Source organism: Callionymus lyra, chromosome 8 (genome assembly GCF_982586985.1).
Source record: "Callionymus lyra chromosome 8, fCalLyr1.hap1.1, whole genome shotgun sequence".
Classification (NCBI taxonomy): domain Eukaryota; kingdom Metazoa; phylum Chordata; class Actinopteri; order Syngnathiformes; family Callionymidae; genus Callionymus; species Callionymus lyra.
The window spans coordinates 11,126,590-11,149,053 of NC_141825.1; the positions used below are offsets into that span (position 1 = coordinate 11,126,590).

The 22,464-nt window shown below is 40.6% G+C and overlaps 1 protein-coding gene across 2 annotated transcripts in view; it reads right to left on the minus strand.

The window, feature by feature from the left end:
* Nucleotides 1-21,531, minus strand: part of brsk2a (BR serine/threonine kinase 2a) — a 214,767-nt gene extending 193,236 nt beyond the window's left edge. For both annotated transcript variants that reach the window (XM_087796672.1, XM_087796671.1), the window contains exon 1: nt 21,244-21,531. In XM_087796672.1, the coding sequence (XP_087652798.1) occupies nt 21,244-21,337 (94 nt within the window). In that variant the 5' untranslated portion in view covers nt 21,338-21,531. The remainder of the gene's footprint in view (nt 1-21,243) is intronic.
* Between the last annotated feature and the right edge of the window lie 933 nt (nt 21,532-22,464).

Consider the following 22,464-nt stretch of genomic DNA (forward strand, 5'->3'; position numbering starts at 1 on the left):
GTAAGACTAACTTACTTAACTTTTCATCTCGTCTCAGTTGTTTTCAGCGTTCTTATAAGATCGCGAAACTTACAAAGAAGTGTAAAACTGTCCGTCTTTGCCGTATGATAATGAACTAAGTTGTTAGTCATTTATAAACTGTTATGTGTGCGTGTACAAGGAAGTGGGACTTATTATTGATTTGGTGATATGGTGACGCGCCGGCGGCTCCTCTCTGATTTCGCGTGTAACTGAGCGTTATAAGTGAAATTTTTCTCCGATCATGTCGACACCGAAGCACGGAAATAAACGAAAGGTACATTTATCGCATTGTTTTCCTTCTCTAAACCCCAGGACCTACATTTTTAGGTGAAAGAAAAAAATATTGCATTAATTCCGATATCGCACTTCAAGACACGTATATCGCACTTATTTCCAATATCTCGCACTAACTCAAAGGATCATAGATCATTAGCAATAGAGCTAAAAGTCTATATTTTACACAGAACAATTGTATAACTTGAACAGAATCATCAGGTTCGAGGTGTTTGCCAAGAACACACGAAGCGGAGACTCGTCTCCGTCTTCACCTGATCTTTGCGATGAGTCTTGGGGGCTCCTCTAATGAATACCTTTGTAGTCTAGACACAAACCCCGCGCCCCCCTGGAGAAGCCTCCTTTCGAGCGGCGAGTGCTCGTCTTTCACCTTTTACGTCCTTACGCACACACACGACTTCTCATACATGACATGGATTCGCGGTGAGGAGCACTTCATTAAAGGGATCTTGAAGAGGTACAAGGGCAAGTGAAGGGGTGCCGTCGCCGACGAGGGCGGGGGGGCAGGGGGGGGGAACTTTAACAAGGCTTCTGGGACGAGGAGGGAGTTTAAAAAGTCTCTGGTTAAGAAGTGTTAGAATGCAGAGACGTCTGGGCAGAGAGATTTACAGGTTTATTGTGAGCTAAGGGGGACATAATGTTTTCTTTAATTAAACCGTTGGGTTGATTTACGGCCTTGTGTGGACCGAGCAAGAGAACAGAGACGACTCGGTTCGAGGTCGACAAACACACTGATGATGATGATAAGACTCTTGCACCAGGACGGTAAATTTTCCAACAAACGATTACACCGACCGGAGTCATGTCCGTGTGTAGATGTATTCAAGCTTCATCTGCTTTCTTTGCACTGCACACAGACGGATAGAAAAAAAGATGCTGATACACACTCATGATGGGAGCGAGCATGGCGCACACACACCTGCGTACAAACAGGAGCTCACTCTTTGAACTCCTCCAGGTAAAGGCTTGAATATTTCATAAAGTCTCATTAAGCCCTGGCTCCGAGAGGTTGCGGCGTTAATGACACTGTGGAAGTCGGAGGAATAAAATCTGGCTTTCATACCATCAGAGTGGACGAGAGCTCACGGGCGTTCGACACGGAAGACGACAACACAAAGCTCACCAGACCATGAATTAACCATCACCACCATCCTTGTGTTTACTTCCTACCCAGACGTATGTATGCGATCACAAAAAGTGCGTGAGTACTGCAAGGGAAACGAGCACAACAAGAATAAAGAGGCTTCGTTTCAGCTACAGGTCACTTCAATACTGGTTCCTCTTTTTTCTATACCAATTTTATGAGATCAATTCTAACAACGAAGTAATTGTTGTGTTTTTTGGGGGGGAAATTTAAATTCAAAGCCATTTATTTTTGACCAAAAATGAAAGAACAAATCATTTTCATTGCAAATTAACACTTAACAAGTGACACATTATTAACATTAATTTGACGTTTACAGCATTTTTTTCCTTTTTTTTCTAAGACTCACAAAGTTTTGGTCACACATGGATATCAAAACTTGGCACCAAAAGACGAAGCATCTTTCGGAGCTTCTGTACTAGCGAAGAATTTGTCAGTGCCACGAAAGCGTCAAAGAACAATAGCCAGCCCTAGGAAGACCGATTCATTTTGGTTTTGTTGCGTAGAAATCATCTTGTGTGATCATTTTACTTCTTATTCATGACCTTTTTGGTGTTTAATTCATACAACTCTCTTGTTAATCAAACCATTGATTGCAAATATACATGTAATAACATCCGTTTTAATTTGACTCAATAAATCCTTAACATATTAGAACAGAATAATGATATTGTGAACCATGTTTTCATAGTATCGTTCATGGTACTTGAGGCTTGAGCGTCGCCCTAATGTTGAGCAATGGAACATGAGCACGATAAATTAGACGCAATGCTACATTAGCACGACGACAAACAACCGCACAGTGAATAAACATAAAACTCACAATAGTCAATCATTGCCCTGCTGCGTTTAGGTACCAACAAATCACCGAGAAGAAACACAATTGATGAAGTGGCACCACCGGTGTGTGTAAAAATAAAAGTAAAAAAAAGGTGCTGACGGAACAAACGACCGTGTTCAATCCCACAATTATAACTACAGCTGCTTTTTTACAGCCGACCATCAAGCCTCATGCAAAATGCAGCAGCGGAGCTCAAGTGAAAACAGCCGTGTAAATAATGATTTTCCACGTTGCTCGATGTGTAATACGACCATCCATCGATCTCGGAGGATAAGTAAACTTGGAGGCACTGGAATGTTGAAGATGCATCGCGGCGTCGTCCGCGGCATAAATCACGAAACCGTACGGTGAAAACCAATCTTTCGGCAGCCGTAACCAGCCTGGATCTTAATGCTTCGCTACAAATTAGCCAATTTCACACACATGCTCGCGAGTCGTTACGTTTATTCCTGCGATCATTGGTTGTTTCATGTTCATCACGGTAGGAAGGGGTGAGGTAAAAAAGGGGGAGGGAGGGCTGATCTCGTAACACTGATAGGAAACAGGGACCTGTCGGGAAAAAAATGAAGCTTCTAAATCACATGTTTAATGACGTGTTTGTGTTTCTTCCATCCATTGTCTGATTGGCCAAAATCCCGTTTTTTATCAAATCAACATCGCGGTCCTGTCTACCTGAAAGTGAGATTTAATCATCCGGCATGAAATAAGCCTCGGCTGAATGGAATGGAGGTGCGATGCCTGGCGAGACTGCAGGGGAATACCTCCATTAGGCGCGAGGCGAGGCGCCGGCGAAGGTGGGGGAGGAAAAGGTTGAAGATGAAGGTGGTTGTAGATATGCAGAAAGAGAGGGTAATAGATACAAACATATGAAGGCAGGGGGTGACGGTGCGAGGGGGGGGAGTCGATCATCTCACACGCATTAAAAGTCATTTCTGAGATTTCATTTATAGATATGGGGGGGGTTTCTTATTTGCCAATCGGCTTATCATGCGAACACAATGAAATATAAACGCTTAATTTTTACAAGAAAACACATATATATCATTGGTTCACGCTTTGAAAATGTGTACTTAGATTTGTTTTAAGTTAGGTAGTGTAGCACCCCTACACAAAATTGGAGTCAAACTGTATTTAGAATGTATTAATATAGTCGTATAGATGTCCCATATTCTCATGTCTAAAATTAAACCCTAAAACATTCGTTTAAAAAATTCCCCTTTATTTTAAAAACTTCTTGAATCTTAACCACTTTAGTTTCAGTTCAATTACTATTATTATTTTGTGTTTTTATTAAAATATTGATTGTCGTTGATTTTTTTTTTGAAGACATACTTGTTGGAGCCAAGGTCTCAAGCAGACAAATTACGTTTTATTCGGATTGGGGTAATTGTGCTTAACCTTACTAGCCCATAATAGATGGAGAAAAGTTTTGTTCAGCAGTCATTTAAAAGTATTGAGTTAAAATAAAAAAACCTGTAGTTTGGATTCAAACGATTAACACGTCTAGGTTAACCTCATTTTAAAATGTGGTGAAAGTTAACTCATTAAAGCTTGGGCAGGAAACCACAAACATTCCTCTGCTTGAGACAACAATTAAATATAGTCAAGTTAAAGTTTGAAATGGTTTCATTTTATTAATTCGTTTTTTTATTCTGTTTTTTGTTCATGAAGTGAAATTATTATTCACATTTTGGGTGCATTTGGGAATTACTCTTTACCTTCTGAAAAATGGTATTAATACTTAATCAATTATATTTTTCACATTTTGTATCATTAAACTGGAGTACTTGGTTTTGATTGACAGAATATCAATTATAATCTTAAAAACGTACAAACCACTAAATTAAGGGAGTTTTTTTAAAAAGGAAAATACATATACGTTTTTATATAAACGTATGCATTATGTCTCAAATTAGGATAATTTTTTGGTTAATGGTTAATTCCATTTCTCTATGAAAATTGACACAAGAACAAATTCTTAAAAGATTAAATTCATAGATTCATGCTTGATTCAGGTGGATATTTTCACAGGTTAAATGTAAATTAAATCTGTAAAAAATCTTTTACCACAATACACCAAAACATATTGGCTGTAAATACAAACAGAAGATCTTCAGAACACCTCTTAGGCACCTACGAGGCACCGAGCGGAGAGAAGAGTAACAGTCGTAATAATCCTAATAACGCACGAGCTTGAGTCATGTGGTGCGGCGCGCAGAACTGCTTATGTCGCCAAAAAAAAACAACCCCACAGTGGTGGTGGTGGTGGTGGTGTGGGCCCGCGAGGACACGGAAAAAAAAATGGTCACATTCTCATTATACGCACCACAATAGATGAAAAAAAAAAAAAGGCGAACACACAGAGGACAGCAAACAAAGGTGGCCTACTAAAATAATGACTCTCTCGAGCGAAGCCACTTCCGTGCCCCTCTCCGTATGTGGAACAGCACATACAAATAAGTCACGGGCGTTGCCATGGCCACCAAACTCCGCACCGGTGCTTTATAAAAAAAGAAGCAGCAATATGTGGAAGCGTCCTGGCAGGTGAGGCGTGTGTACGTCTTCTATCCTGGCAGCTCGTCTTCCCGCCGCCGCATTTCCTCCATTGATGATGTCACAGCTCTGCTGCAATCACTCACCCGCCCGAGAGATAGAGGTGAGGAGGAAGAAGGGATTCCTCTTCTGTGCTGCTACATGTTCTGGTGTCAGACCTGGATTTGAATGATAACAAAAGGCGCTGACCCTTCAGAGGTGTTTTAGCAACCTTATTTTTTTTTTTTTGTCGCTCACAAACTGTCACTTTTTTTCATTGTTTCCCACTTCCCACTACAAACCTTAGAGCTCGCGGGTCCGCACAACATTCCTCTCGGATCCATCACGTCAGAGACTCAAGGCGTGAAGCAGGAAAATTAGATAAATAGTTAATGAATCATAGCAGGCGAAAAAGGTCACGTTAAAATCTCTTAATGCGTCGTATTTATCATTGACATGGAAACTTTGTTTACTGACGGAGAGAAAAAAAATGTGCGTGAAGTTGACCGGTTTTATAATGAGATTTGCCTTTGATCACAATTTACCATCTATTGATCCAAAGCGGTTCATCCACAAATGGGTTTTCTTGCCAAATGATTTGACTTGTAAACAAGAGAACCGGAGTTCATCAAAGTACGGAGCCAAATTAAAAAAGGGACGATTAAAACCAGCGACTTCCATTAATTTTCCTCCAACGTCATTTGTTGTGGGAAAGTGTCTGTATAGTTTTTTGGACTGTGGGAGGAAACCGGAGTGACCAGAGAAAACCCACGAAACAGACCTGGAAGCGAACCTGAAATCACTGCGCCAGGTGCGTCTTATACCAGCATCTTCTGAGTCTCTTTATTTACATTGATCGAAATGTCAAAAGACTAGAATAAACCGTCACAACATCACTGCATTAACCGGTGATATTGTAAGTAAGTAAGTCATTTTTATAGCGCTTTTCCAGACCAGGGTCACAAAGCGCTTAAACAATCAAAACAATATTCAATAAAGTATATACTTAAAAGATCAAGATAAAAACTGATAACACAACAGGAGTTGTGCGTATGACAGTGTAGGAATAGGTCTCACATATTCAGTAGAGTGAGATTTATAACATTCACAAAAAACTAACCTTTTCCAAATTAAACTAAAAAAAATATATAAAAAAAAAAGAAATAAAATTGATAAAATCCTTGAAGAACATCTCAAGGCCGTCCACAGTTAGAGTAAGACATGAACTTTTTTTAAACTATTTGCTTAAGGAACCTCTTGAGGTTATGGTTAATGTGTATATTTAAATGGAATAAGAGTCCTTTGTAAACCATTGCGAGTCTAATGAGAAGCATGTTCAAACCCACATGTGTCAAACTCAAGGGCCAGATATGGTCTGTCAAGTCATTTTAATGACGGATCGCTCAAAATAAAAATACATTAATGATGTTGATATGGTGACCAGTGGAGATACCAGTGATTAAGATACAGAGATTACATTTACATCATATATCGCTTTGATTATACACAGACTAAGAGAGTAAAACTGAGTTTAAAGGAAAGGAATTTGGCATTTAGGAAAAAAGACAATCAGACTGTAAGTATACATTTTGTTGTCTGCTTAAAGATTTAAGCACAAACAGCCATTCCTGGCTGGAAATATGGACCATTTTCCTCAGCACTAACACCAGGCTGTCAAGCTACACTTTTCCTTCAAACCACATCCGTTTGTGTCAAAAAGAGAATAGGGGGAAAAAAAATTATAATAATCCAACATTTTCACACAGTTTCGTCAGTTGATGGATCTTTTCTTTCCATCATCTGCTGAATTAAGCGGCGGAATTCACCAGCAATGCCTCAAATCTGGCCAAATGTCACTTTCTTTTCAACTGAAAAACGCAGAGTTTCCACTAATACGATGATGTTTAATGTGCTTTAATGGAAGTGATTTTTACCTGAAGTCGTTCATCACACACACCAAAGTATAATACGTTCAACTGTAATGACGTCCATTAGTTCTTATAAATGATTCATCGCTAATTACTGCCTTAATCTAATGGTTAGTGTGAGTTTGGTGTTACTTTGTAAGTGGTCGGTACCAGAACTCTAATGAGATCATGGAGTCCTTACATTTGTTTATCATTGCCCGTGGCTAACACAAACGACCGATAAACACAACAGTTTATCGATTTAAAAAATACATACAGCACTGTGCAAAAGTTTTAGGCAGGCGTGAAAAAATGCTATAAACTAAGAATGCTGTCAAAAATATAAATAGTTGTTTATTTTTACTCATTTAAAAAATGCAAAGTGAATAAAAGAGAAATCTAAATCAAAATGTGTTGTTACTACCCAATGCCTTCAAACCAGCATCAATTCGGTAAAGGTACAGGATTATAGTATACGATCAACCAATTATACCAAACAAGTGCTAATGATCATCAATTTCACAAGTAGGTTGAAATTTAGGGGCTTAAAATCTGCTAAACTAGGCTTAAAACTGGGTGAGGAACAGACAAACTCTGCTACCAAGCTGAGGTTGTAAAAGACAGTTTCATGTAACAGGTCATACACCATGACTGAGCAAGTTCTACTGCATCAGCAAAGGTTTCTCCCAGATGAAGATTTCAAAGCATACAGGGGTTTCAAGATGTTCAAGCTCTTTTAAAAAAGCACAAAGAAACAACGTTGAGGATCGGCCAAGGAAACTTAAAGAGCAGATGAAAGACACATCAAACTTGTTTCCCGGAAGATGTCCAGTTGTGCCGTCACCTCAGAACTGGAAGAAACCAGTGGGACCCACAGGTACACCCATCTACTGTCCGGAGAAGTCTGGCCAGAAGTGTCTTCATGGAAGAGTTGCAGCCAAAAAGCCATTTTTACGACATGGAAAAACAAGGCCAAGCAACTCAACAATGCTCATAGGTGCACAAAAACGGCAGCAGGTGCTCTGGACTAATGAATCAAAATGTTAAATATTTGGCTGTAGCAGAAGTTTGTTCGCCGAAAGGCTGGAGAGCGGAACAATGAGTGTCTACAGGCAACACGGAAACATGGTGGAGGTTCCTTGCAAGTTTCGGGCTGCATTTCTGCAAATGGAGTTGGTTTAGTTCACAGCATTTTTTCCATACCTGCCTAAAACTTTTGCACAGTACTGTATATAAATGATATTTAATAATGTACTTTAGCTTAGCTTTACATTAGCTTAGCAACACTGAAGTTCAAAATGAAGTAATTTTATCTTAAGGTGTCATTTTATAGTCTAGATTACACAACGTGGATACATAATGTTATTTCCTAAGTTTCTGCAGTTATAAGCTGTTAGCGGCACTGTTAGCGACACAACTTTGAGACTTTTTTCTGTTGACTCTGTGGGGTTTGATAGTTAAGTGATAAAGGGCCACAACGAATGAAAGGAACGAAAAATCAAGGCCTCAAAGCCAGACTTTTGAATACATTTTTTTTTTATATTGCTGGTCGACGGGTACTATACTTATTTTCAGCTTTAGCGTGTAGCATAACCATTTAAGACATCTACATCACCACAAAGACAAAAGAAACATTCAGGATTTGAAACAAAACGACTTCATGTTGTGGGTTATTTTCGTTGAAGGTGTCCCTGTTTCAAGTGTCTGCTCTCAAGCTTCACAAAAACATCTTTTGTGTATAAAAACCATGAAAAAGATAGTCGAACTGGACATCCATGTGTGTGTGTGTGCGTCTGTGTGAGAATGACTTGAGTAGCATTATTGACTCACTCACCGATGTTTTGTCCTTTTCAAAAACAAAAAAAAACTGCCTCACTGTCGTCGGTGTGCGTGTCGAGCACCGCAGAGTTTGTGATCGTTTTTACAATCCACTGACTGAGCCCGCCATCTCCTCTGTGGACGTCGCAAACGAATCTGAAATGGGCGACTAGTTCAGGGGCTCAGGCCAAGGAAGGAATTTGTAGTGTCTTGGCAACTTGCTGTACGTCAAACTGGATAGTCCAACTGGTACTAGTTAGCATGAGTCATGGGTAGACGCTTTATACAGAATTCATCCCAAACTCATCTACTGCAACTCGCTTGTACCCGATTTTGGTCCCGATGCATAGTCATGACGGCGGATTTGATCTGGCAGCCGGCTCAAAGCGCTGACCCGTCCTCTGATGGCGATTCAGCTCTGAACACGATCACTTGATTTTTTTTGTTTCTTGATTTCTCAGCCAGCAAACACAGCAGAGGATCAACAGGGTATCAAAAAACAAAAAGCTTTCTCTCATCTCACTCACTGATAACACACGACAACTGTTCCAACGTTAGCAGCCGCGGAGACGCAGAGGTTTGAATCCTGCTGATCTGATCGGTTTGTAAGCTTCACACATCAGGCGACTTGAGTACTTTAGGAGGTGACAACAGATCACACGACAGGAGAGACTTTGAACCATAAATGAAGTGGAAAGTTGTCTTGGAAGTTTTGATCTGTAACATTTGTGTGTATAGACGTATCAAGTTTAAATAATCAATAATGCTAAATGAATGACTCCTAGCCGAAATATCGAGTATTGTTGTTAAGTGTGGAACAAGAGGGATACCACAAACACATTTTATTCCAGGCCTCTGGGTGACCTTGACCCTGAAATAACAAGGGTTTAAACAAAAATTCCAATTAAAGAGAGACAGTGGGATGTAGGAACCTGGTAGAAGAAGTAACATTGACTTTTTTGGAACGGCGTACAAGAGGGTGTGAAAATACTATCTTGCTTTGGGAACCACTATTGTGTGGTAACGAAACCTCAGGAATTGCTTGCCATGAGGATTTCCCCCACAAAAAAAAATCCCCTTGAGCCACTGACGTTGATAGGATTGTTCAGGCAGGAAATTAGTGGTAAAAGTAAAATATGTCTGTATACAATATAATATATAAAAATTGTCTAAACTTAAATTGTTTTTTACTTCATATTTACTCCTTAAATGGCGTACACGAACTAATGCATCCCTGTGTTTCTCGATTCACAACATTTCATTTTCATAATGGAAAATCAGCTGTTTTGATTGACAGCTGGCCAATCCAATGACGTCCTTTAGCGTTACGACTCAATTGGCAAACCCTACCATTAAGACTGTGGCCCATTGGTTCAATTTCCAAATTGTGAAAGTCGATCAGATTGAACCAGCCCCCCACCCCAAACACCTCTTCTGTAACCGTGTAGTGTCAATAAAGTTGTAAAAGTTAAAGTAGACTCAATCTCCCCCGAGAAAAATCTGAATTTCAAATCCTTTTTTTGCGATTAACTTAATTGTTACAGCGTCTATTAGTCTTGGTTGATGAACTAGAAATGTTCAACTCTATCCAACACGTTGTTTTAGAGTCAGTGGAAACAAATGACGGCAACAAAAGCAGAAAAATGAAAATGTTGCCCAAATGAAGTCTCTTAACCTTTACCAGAGACATCGGGGATCAATTTAGAGCGTTTTCGAGCACAGCGGGTCAGATCAGCGGAACCTTCCTCCCGAAACCGCGAGTGTGTCGCAGTCGGTTTTGAAAACACAGTCAAGGTCACCGGTCCACCCTTGCATTTACTAATGGATGAGGCAGAGTGGGCCGGGGCAGCATTTTCAGGGAGGGATAAGAGCAGCACTCCCCTCGATTTGAGCGCAAACCCCGTCGGAAGCTTGCTGAGTCCACAGCAGCTAAAGCCGAGGCTCCCCACATGTGCTAATCTCCCAGATTTAAATGGGAGCACAGCCCACAGTGGAGAGCACAGAGCAGGGCGAGCCTCGTCTGATCCGTGAACGCAAGTCGAGCACGTGGAGGAACACAGGCGTACTTTCGCCGCCACAACACAGTCGACATGGACGGATAAAGCCGTCTGAGATGGAGAAACTAAGGGGGGGAAAAAAAGCTATAAGGGATTTCACAGTCTGACTTTTGTGATGCTGACTCCAGAATTGCAGCCACTTGCGGACTTTGAGAAAGAGACGGGCGTAGGAATGGGAGCAGCGGAGATGAAGAACGAGGACAGCCACAGAGAGATAGAGAACGAGGGAAAGCGAGAGAGAATTTCGGTTTACGCCGCTCTATCTTAAAGAAGGCAGACTGGGAACCAGCAAGAAGCAGCGAAACCATGACAACCAGACAACCCATCTTGGCAACCAACCCAGTTTTTTTTTTTTTTTTTTTTCCTCACAGCCGAAGCCAGGCAGGCGGCTCGGCGAGGGTTAATCCAAGCTGGATATGAAATAGAGAAAAAAAAGAAGGCCATGTGTGTTTAAATCCTGCAATATTTGCACAACCCAAAATGAAAACTGAGCAGATGACTTTGTGACACGATGTATCAAAACAAAAACCTGGAGCTGACAAAATGTGATGCATATTTTATCGGAGCGAGAGCCAACAGACATGTTAAAAAAAGAAAAGAAAAAAAAATCATATATGACGAGGCTCAGCAGCCATGAAAAGAGAAGTAGTGCCTTTGCTCGGAGCAGGAAAACTATCACCATGAAATTCTAAATGGCACAAGGCGACCGCACATTTCACAGCCGCGTGAATCAGTGACGGAGAGAAAGCGATGGACAGATTGTGTTTTTATGAATCTGTGGCGGTGTGTATGTACCGTGTCCTGGTAGAACTGATGGAAAATGGGCCATAGCATCACGGTTACTCTAAACTAATTCTCCACACTGTGTAGCCTGACAGAGGGGAATATAGACGTAAGATTCATTTGAGGGGGAAACCATAGAAGAAGTCTTCCACGTACCTTTATATTGGACAGTCGTTTCTATAAAGCTGACACAAATACAACTGCCGTTATCAACTGCTGTTCTATTAAATAAGGCCTAAAAGACAGGGGTTGCCAACCTTTTTTCACATCACAGATCAGTGTAATGTCAACAATATTTTTCCCGGGCCAACCTTAAGTTTAAAAAAGCATTAAAAAAAACAAGAAGAGTTTTGTTACTATAATTTTTGCTAGTTTACAGTTTGTTTTGTTGTTAAAGAGCAACTTATGTGTTGATTTAAGTCTCTTAAATAGATATTTGACTCTATTGTACTCATCAGTATGTTTGTACAAAACTCTTTTCATTGAATTATTTAAACTAGAAAATGTTCTTAAGCCCCGCCCACTGAAAACACTGTTTTCCTGGAGTTGAAATCTTGTTTACCAAAACCACACCGCTGTGATTGGTCAAACATCAAGGTTTCTAACCGCGCATCATTAATCCCAGAAGTCTCCAACTCCAGGGGACTTGTTGTATCAACAAAGCTTGGTGTGATTACAGCCGGCTGGATGAAGAGTGAAGCCATTATTATCATCACAAAGGACTATGCTCTCGCAACCTCTCGTTTGCCAAGATTTCTTTATAAAGTAATAACTTCAAAACGTTGACATGATGAAAGACTTACTGCATCTTGAAGGAGAAGACTTCAACATTTAAAACATGCAAGTCAGTCAGGACCCTTTAAAGTAGACCAAAAGTAAAAAATTATAGTCTTGCGCTACTTTGTGGAAATCGTTCTTTCAGACAGTAATTAGCAATAAAATAAAAAATATTTATTTGCGGGGCGTGGTAACGTATACCTCATGTAACGGTACCAGGCCATCGACGGTTGGGTGAAACCCTGACTCAAGGGAAGGCTTTATTTTAAGGACACGTGCACATAATGGCCTGGTCCTCTTCTTCCCGGAGGTCATCCATTGAGAGATTAAATCACGGGGTAGGAGGGAGTCATAAAAATAATCAATACATCCCTTTAATTAATAACCTCCACTACAGTCGGAACAATCAAGACCTCTTTATGCTCTCCAATTCAAGGTTGGTCTTCTGGTTCCCTCACTGCCCCCCCATCTCGTATTTGTCCCTTGCCTCGTGTCCCCTCTGGTTCTCCACCTATTTCCTCCTCATTAATCTCTGAAAATCGTTGGCTACATGCATTCCTCCCAATCGATGCAATTCCACCAAGGTCTTGTCTGATTTACCACATGGCTGATTCCCTGTTGAAGACTTGAGGAGGGACGGAGAAGGGGGGGACGGAGAGAAGAGGCTGATGAGAGGAGTGTCCCAGTAAACGACAGAACATCATTGTTATATAACGCCGGATGAAATTGAACCTGCGCTCGCAAAAAGGGTTTAAGATGTGGATTTCCATGCGAGTAACCTTTAGAATGAACTTGACCTGATAAACGCCAACGGTAACAATCGTAACCATAATAGAAATTGTTGTCACACCAAGATATACATGTCAAACCATAAGGTATCGGAAGCAAAGTTTTCCCTGCAAGTCTAATTTTAATATAGATTATAGAGCAGACAAGTTTATGTTTGTGTTAAGACTTTTAAAATTTGGATTCACAATTAAAGCTTAATCAATTAAATGAACGTCCATCGCCAATGTATCAAAGTCAAGGGCCGTTGATGTTTCTGTTGATATCTTTACCTATAACAACAGTATTTTAGATAAGATAAGGAAGATAAATGATTTAATCTGATCTTGGAGGAAAGGATCTGCGTCTTAAGTATAGGAGAAAAAACAGGGAGAGCGTCGAAATAGGTCGAGCCTCCAAAGACAATATTACATCAGATTTATACTTCCTGTTGTAAATGTGCATTTCAATCACACTGCAAATCAATCGTGGCCTCTTGTGCGATTGTTAAAATCAGGTCGATGTTGCATATTTCAGTTTCGTTTTCCAAGAGGGACAGTGATTGTCACCCCCAGGGTCTTCACCATGTCTTAGTTGCCGAGGTCCGGGGTTTAAGTCAGGAGAAGGAACATACAACAAAAAGAATAGCGCAAGATAAGTTCTATATTAGAAGATGTTTTCATTCATTGTTCGCTGCCACTTTCGAGGGTCACGGGGAACTGGAGTCTATCCCAGTTTCGCTGAGCGAGAGGCTGGGGACACCCTGGACAGGACGCCAGTACAACCAGTCACAAATACACTCAATTTCTAGGAAGATCTCATTAACCTCTCTATGTTTTTGGACTGTGGGAGGAAACCGGAGTGCCCGGCGTAAACCCACGCAACACAAAGAAAACATACAAACCACACAGAGAAAGTTGCCTCCCTCCAAACTGGAAGCGAACCTGAAACCTGTAAGGAGATCGTGCCAACCACTGCGCCACCATTTCTGTCATTTTAATGTTAAAAATATTGGTGTGATGGTCCGACCACATTGGAGCGACAGGTCTACATCAATATCTCCATGTTGACCGCTCCATGTCAAAGCTGGTGTTATTATTTGTCCGAAGTAGTCATGTGTAGTGATTGAGAACTGAGGTCGAGCAGAAAAAAAAACGAAAACATGGCTCCCGGGATTTCCCCCTGTACCACACACAGGTGGTTGTGACACACATCGTGTACCACGTAAACACACGTTTATGCTGTGGTGTGTTGGGGTGGAAATGTGTCCAAGAGGAGTGTCAACAGGTTGGACAGGTTGATCAGGAGGGCTGGTTCTGTGGTTGGAATGAAGCTGGACTCACTGGTGACAGTTGCTGAGAGGAGATCATTGAACAAACTACTGTCCATCATGGACGATGACAGTCATCCTCTCAGCACTGTCATCAGTGAGCAGAGAAGCAGAATGAGTGCACGAATGCTCCTACCCAGGTGCAAAACAAATAGACTCAGGGACTCATTCATCCCTCGGGCTATTAAATTGTACAATTCTGAGTTCGGGGGCAGGAGTGGAGTGAGAGTATCTGGATGTTCTGTTCCATGTTAGTCTTTGTATCTTTGTCTTTGTTGTTTTTCTTTCCTTGACCTATGTTCTTTGTCTTTGTCTTTAGACTTAGATTGTGTCATCTTGTTCTTCCTCTTTATGTTCTTCTTATTTTATTTTTTATGTATTATTTTTTATTGTTTATGAAAAATTGCTGGCTATTGTAAAAAAACAATTTCCCAAAGGAGACCTCCTGAGGGATCAATAAAGTTTTACCTTACCTTACCTTACCTTACCACGTAAACACACGTTTAGGCATGCACACAAAGTGGCTTTTCATTGACGGCATCGAGTGAGCGTTCCCTCGCCACTTGTCATCGTCAGGAATATCATGTGCCGCGAAACACTATGGATCCACTCCACTGGACAGGAAATCTTTGAGAGTGCTTATTGATCCAAATAAACCACCCCCTGCCCACCAGCTATCAGTCAACGTCAAATTAACAGTTTCACATTAACATGCCGTGTATCAGCGATCCAGACCCTAAAGTGTGAAACACAACCCGAGACTGCAATACTAAAAAGAAGGAGCGCAACTATTCGGAAAGACTCTTAAATCCTGTTGAGAACTCATCAATGGCTGGACGGGGTGAAATAAAAGACATCAGAGGGAGAAGTTTAACAGATGAACGGTCAATATGAGAAGCCCTGAAGCAGATGATTTTAACCCTCCCAATGTCAATCACTGGATCAAGGGGGCCTACGCAGCAACCTCCGAGTCTCAGCCTCTGGATAATGGAGGCTTGCGAAAACAAGGATTTATAGTGGATTAACAGGAACTCTAAACAATAGACCTCTATGACGCTAATCAACAGCCTTCAGGAACAAAGTGAATGCAAATCAAGGATTTGACTTATTAGAAAACAGAAGTGAGTCGGGCTTGTTACTCGTACCAGGCAAAAAAAAAACCAACAACTAATCCACAATCTTAAGCTTTGTCAAATAAAGCTTTGAAACACACTCAAATCTGACAGAACATTACAAAGCGCCAGGAAAAACCTCATCATCACTTCCTTTTTCTTGTTAAGAACTTGTTTCTCAGAATGATGAATTGCTGCTGGTCTGGCAGTCAGGACCCAGCTGTTGACATATTCCCACTTGGGCACCATATGGTCCAGGACCTACACCTGAGTTATCAAACACAATAACTCTGTCAGCGGCTCAAATGTGGCCTCTATGCTTCTGTGGGTTCAGCCCCAATCAGTACCCAGCCATGCAGACACGCCTTATCCACGGAGTCCATCAGGACCCACTGAACACTTGAGCAAATGTGCAGGAACTGTAGAAAAATAAACACCACTTGGGGGAGAAAAAAGTAATATAGATTGAGGTCTGAAGAAATACAGTTGTGGAGGAGGAGATGAGGCAAATCCCATTTCTGAGACAATCAATGACAAAGAAGGATTTTTTTCAAGGTGAAAGTACTGTATATCTTGGGGTGCTCGCAAAAACTTTAGTTTTGGAATTTCAAATAAGCTTAAGTTATTTAATAGTTTAAAGTTGCTGGCCATCGGTAGATGTTACAGAGCAAACATGGTTACGTACTTACAAAGGACATGTTGGAAAAGAATGTTAGAAATGGAAGTACAAGGTAGAAGGAAAACATGTAGGTTAAAGGGCACCTAATGTGTCGATTTAAGTGTCTCTTCAATTGTTCTCCGACCTCTATTATACTCATCAGTATGTTTCTTTTTGCACTAAACTCTCCTTTAATAAAGATATTTACATTAGAAAATACGCTTAAGTCCCGCCCACTTAAAATGCGCCGTTTTGGCAAGTCTCTTCCAAACAACCACGCCCACTCCGCTCTGATTGGACACAAAAACACGAGTTGCATTCAAGGACTCTCATAAATTTCAAACTCACCCCTGAAACTCCATGTTTACATCAATTTTTGTTTCACGATCAACATGTATGTGAATGAACTACTGCATCTTCAAGAGGACGACTTCAACATTTACAACATGTGTATAAGTCAGGAAAGTTGGGTTTTCACATTAGGTGCCCTTTAATAACAAGATTCATGGATGTTTTAAAAGACATTAGGAATGGTGTGAGTTTTTTCTTTTCGAATACATCGATTGTTCGCTTTATACATACATACATACATATCACCCACTTATTAGGGCCGGTAGGATCGTACCCTACGCGAAAGTTGTGCTTGATTAGGCACCTTTAAGATGCGAAAAATAGTTTGTTAAACTTGACTTAGGGGAAGTAGAACATGGGCTCTCTGGGTTGACCAACATTGAGATCTTAGAACGTCTATACCAACTGGGGGGGGGGCAAGTGTAGTGGCCATATGAATGGCTGGTACGATTAGATGGGCATTCAATTGACTGCACTATCGGCTGACTGTGGGAAACACTGAGACAAGAGGATGGACATGACCACCATGACTACTTTCAAAGATGGATCAAGTTCATTGCTAGAGTAACTCTGGTGTGTTTGTCTTGGTGAAAAGTAGAAAACCCTTAATTTGGGGGTTTACAATGCGATGTAAATAATCATAGTTAAGACGCTTCCACGAGCAAAAACCTGCATCATGCTTCTGGGTTTACAAGGTCATTAGACGGAGCTACATAGCTAAGCACTGACCAGTCCCCCCCACCCACCTCGCAACCTCTAGGCCACGTGAGACTGTGAGTAAGGGTGCTGATGACTTTAGCCGCGTAGAGGATTAAATCAGGAAGCCAAACCAGAAGCACTTTGTTGGCCGTGTGTGTGTCAGGACGAGGCCTAATCACTTAATGAACAGGGAACAGCACCGCTCTCTTCCGAGCAGGACGGCCAGATCAACCAGAGGGACTTCCGTATTCTCCCCCTTCTAAAAATACCGGCCAATGGCGGTCCGGGAGGGATCAGGGGAGATTTGTTTCCAGTGGAAGGTCCCGGACGCCACTCAACGACGCCGTCCGGCCCATCAGCCCGTCGACAGTTGCCAGAGCTAGCCTTTCAGATGGGGCCTGGGAAAGGGATCTGACAGATTAACAAATTGTAAATGGGTGAATGGGATATTATGCTCTGTCATTAATCTCAATGGGCCTGGAATGGATTTTCGACTTGAGACGCCCAGAGTCCAAATTAATTTTTTTTTAAACCACAGGAAATACACAATGTTCCAATCATTTCAAAGACATGATCATAAAACCCATTGACAAAGTGAATTAATGGTCGTTGCTTTTGCACTGAAGTTAAGTGGAAGACAAATAAAGAGGGCGCTTGGTCGGATTTGGAACAAGATCTCGAGCAATAACTTAGTATAAGATCAACTCTAAATGAAGTAATAGAAGCCCACAGAAGTATTTCTTTAGGTTATTCCAGATGATGGTTTCGTGAGCAACCTTACTGACGAGTCGTCGAGATGATGGATCCTGAACCTAATGATGACATCCAAAGATCTTGTAGACAAAACCAGCTAACAAGCTGGTATTGATTAACAGACAATTAAACCAATAAGCTTCTTTGCTAATCAATGATGTTCTGCTAACAATCGAACGCACAACCTTTTGTTTTGTTTTTTTCATTTATTGACTTTCACATCGATAAAAGAGGTTTTATATTAAATATATATGAGCTTGTATATAAAGCTCAACTAGGACTAGAGCTGATTACTTCCTTAAGTCTTTTTTCAATACCAATTTTATTAGATCAATTCTAACTATAGGACAATTATATGACGCATAGTACAAATACTCAATTACATTTTTTCAGGTTGGGTGAATTTCCACTCAAAATAAATAATCTCCAGTTCAAAAGAACACATTATGACGAATTAATCCAATGTTTACTGACTGTCACTGTCAGTTTTTTTCTTCAGAAAAATCCACACTTTATCAAGTTTTGATGATACTTTCAAGAAAATTGGCATCAAAAGACGAAGCATGTTTCGATACTACCGAAGAATTTTGGTCTGTACCACAAAAGAACCTAAGCTCGATACCCAGCCTCAACCCGGACAGAAATTGCATTCATTTCATTTTTTTCGCCATCTACAGATGCCAATTTATCATAAATTATGAAAAAATGTTCCTAGTACTTTAAGGAAAAAAAAAACGTAAGTTTGTTGTTGACCATTGTACCGTCTATTGAAGCTAAATGAATGTGTCGGTTGCACTTTGCGTCAACTCAGTAATAGCTAAACTACTAAAATTGTTATTAATAGATAGTTTGTTTAGTTCGTGAAAACCCGGACTGACCACTACACAGAAGCTTTCCTCGACCCAAAACCTCCAACGGATATTTGGCAAATGAAAAGATTCAAGAGCGGATAATTTTCAGGAGCTTTCGCTGATGAATGCTTATGCAAGTCCAAAAGAATCCACCTGAGCACCGACATAAATACGTCATGAGCCGCGGATAATCTCCGCCACATCACATCATTAAGGTCTGCACACAGGAGACCACAGGGTCTGCTCTGTATCACCATAAACAGCCATTAGACACTCCTGAGAGCGGACTGGAGGAGAGGCGAGACTGTTCTGCGAGTGAGAAATCCTCCTTGAAATTCAAATGATTACGAGTAGCAGGGGAGTCGGATGAGAAAAGGGGATGTTTTGAATATTGCATTTGTCATTAATTTGTCATGGAAACATAGTCGGCAGCGTTTGGATTCCAGCACAACAGGAGAGGGATATTGCAGGAACAAGAGAACGCGTGAGGGGGAACACGCTGTGGAATTTAGACGTGGACATGAAACGGGTTCAGTGATGCAGCGCCGGTGCAAGAGCCCTGTTTCTAAATGCAACTACTTTGAGCCGAGCGCCAGTTCGTCATGGAAACTAGTTTAACCGGACGAGTAGCTGATGACTCCGAAGTTATAAATGAATACAAATGGATTTCAAAAATGGTGATAACGATGATTTTTTTTCCTTCTGTCTTTCATCATTTTTTCTTTGATCCAACATAAGAATTCCAACACATTCTTTAAGATCCAATAGGCTTTTGGGATACGATTGTGAAAATATTCACCAAAAATTGAGGAAACCTCAGAAAACTGCCTTTCATCCAATAATCATTAAGACAGTTAATAAGCATGAATTAACTATTCAGTAGTATTTTTCAAATAAAAGTACAATTTTCGATAAAAATAAAATCAATTCAAAAATCATGATTCAAGCCCAATTTTCCATACCACCCCATAACACTTGCATGTTCTGTCTACTCTTAACTTTAACACCCCCTTTAAAAAAATGATAGAAATTTAAGACAGATTTTGTTTCACTAAAATCTAAAAATGATGGAAATTTCCAACAATTGCATAACTTGCTAGCTTAGCTTTTCACTATTATTGGTAGTATCTACAGATACTCTAAGGTGTCGGTACGACCCTGTAACTAGTGATGGTCTGATGAAACAGTGTCATGTTGTTTAGAGGTCAGTAGGTGGCGCCATCAGTTTTAAAAAATGATGTTCAAAACAAAGGGAAATAGTGCAGAGACCACCATCTAGTGGACTCTGAATATAACGACACTGCTTCATGAAGCTTCATCACTACCTGAAACATGAAGTGTATTGTGAAGAAAGAATTCAACACCTCATGGATGTGCAAAATTTTGAAGTTAAGCGGGGTCATCTTAACAAGAGGCAACTCATTCAGAAATTTTTATAAAAGCCCAAATATTGATAGTTTAAGACAAAATGATTCATGGACAAACCAAGAAATGACGCAAACACTTATTGTTCCCAGCTAACTAACAAGGTAGTCATTGACCGAAAATAAACGTTTTCTTTTTTTTATGAAAATATGATTCGTGTTTAAAATTCTTGTGGAAACAATCGGACCACAGGCCACGTTACTGATGCCAAATGATGATGTAAAAATCGATCAAACTTTTAACTTATAGTATTAAATTCGGATGTCAAAACATTCATTTAAATTTTTTAAAAGTGTCACCAAATTCACATTCAATAGAAAATTCTGAATGTGGTGCCTTAAGTAGAGAAACATTTTCCACAATTTACTTCTTTTTTTTTTAGATGTGTAAATGGTTTATTGGAGTGACCCCCCACTCATGGTGTCCACTGAGCTCCACAGGTTGTCACATAAACAACACAAATATTCTGGAGTAACAACCGGTATTTTAGAGTTGATAAATGCTTTTAGTGAGTAATTGTTGGAGCAAGAATTGTGACAGTTTATCAAGAGAACGATGGAAGATTCCTGCAGCATCACTCCTGCCTCAGGTTCCACTGACCAGTCCTAGTACTCCAGACAAGAATCAAAAAACGGAGCAGATGCAGAGGAAAGTCAAAGCTGCAGAGTCATCTCTGCCTATGTGTTTACATCGATGAGTGCGGGGGTCACCAGCCCTTTTTTTTCCACAAATAAAAAGCGGGACCCCCTCATCCCTGCTCCACGCGTGAAGGAGGACACCCACGTACTGCACAGAGAGAGCCTATAGGAGGACCGAGTGCCTGCCTGCAGACTAAGAATAGATCAATGTATCAGGCAAATCGGGATTAACGGGCGCTGTGCTCAGGACACGCTCGGTCACTGGAATCTGGACACCCTGGCAAAAAAAAAAGTTCATTTTCGCCAACACTGGTCGCGAATGTTTTTTTGAGTAGGAGTGTGGAAGAGAACCATCAACCCTCCTCCTCCTCCTCCTCCTCCTCGCTGACCTCCCCTAGAGCCCCGGCAGGTGTTTCAAGTAAGCGGTCACCTGCCGCCCGGAATAGAAGTCGCAGGAAAAAAAAAAAAAAAAAAAGTCAAAACTCACCTGTCTGGCCCTTTCCCAGCGTCTTCTCCAGGCGATAAGGTCCCACATAATTGGCATGTTGGGCGCCGCTGTTGTCTTTACCGGACGATGACATGACGATTCTGCGTGGAATTTAATAAAATAAAAATAAAAAAAAAATAAAAAAAAGCGGCGACTTGATGAATGGAATGCGGGTCAAAAAAACACTCCCTTCCAAAAGTCGCCCCTTCTGAGTCTCGGGGGTTTAAAGTCCACACGCCTTCCCTCGGGTTCTCCCTCCCTCGCTCGCGGTGTGAGGAGGTGAGGCGCGCACGGGTCTCTCCTCGCGTCTCCTGCAGACGAGCTACTGTGGAGCTGCTGCGCGTCTGCGCGTCGGTGCGTCTGTGCTGCGGGGGGTGAGTGGCGGCGCGCTCGGCCAATCAGGAGAGCCGGGGAGATGCGTGGGACGACGCCCCCACTTTGTTGTTGCTGGAGCGTCTCTCGTGTGTGTGTGTCAGGTCATTAAGTTGAACCTCAGAGTAAATTAAGATTTATTTTTTTTACTTTGGTTTACGAACTTCATTTGTAGAAGGACACTGTCAAATGTAGTTTAATAAATCACGTTTTTAAGTTGCGTCAATGTTGTTTAAACTTAGGCTCAATTTTTACTTTAAATAGTGAAATAAGGTTTCACAGTTTTTGAATCAGGAAAAGTAAAAGTAGTTTCATTTGTAATTGGGTTTTTTTTTACATAAAAAAAAAAAATAATAATTGTATGGGTCATTCCATGACAGTAGATATACATTTTCTGGGACTCCTGTGTTGTTCTTGGTGTTATCTTGATCTTTTTAGTATATATATACTTTTTTTTTTTTATTGTTTAAGCGCTTTATGACCCTGGTCTAGAAACGCGCTCTATAAATATAAATAGTTGCATCTTAATACAAATAACATTAATTACAAGTCAGTTTTTTTTTTAATTCATTTACAATGCGTGATGAATAATTTTGTCCCACCAGGTGCATACGTTGAAACTAACTATTTTACTTCATATTTATTTCTATTCGTAATTATTGTCTCTAAATATGACTATAGGGTTTTTGTTTAATGTTTTAATTGGATGTAAAAATATTATAAAAGCGGTTTCATACCAGATTTTTTATTTAAAAATTAAAGGTAATGTAGGTACAATACAATAATTATTTTAGAATATTTGCTTCAACTTATTAATTGATTTAATACTTTTCACTCCTTTATTTCATG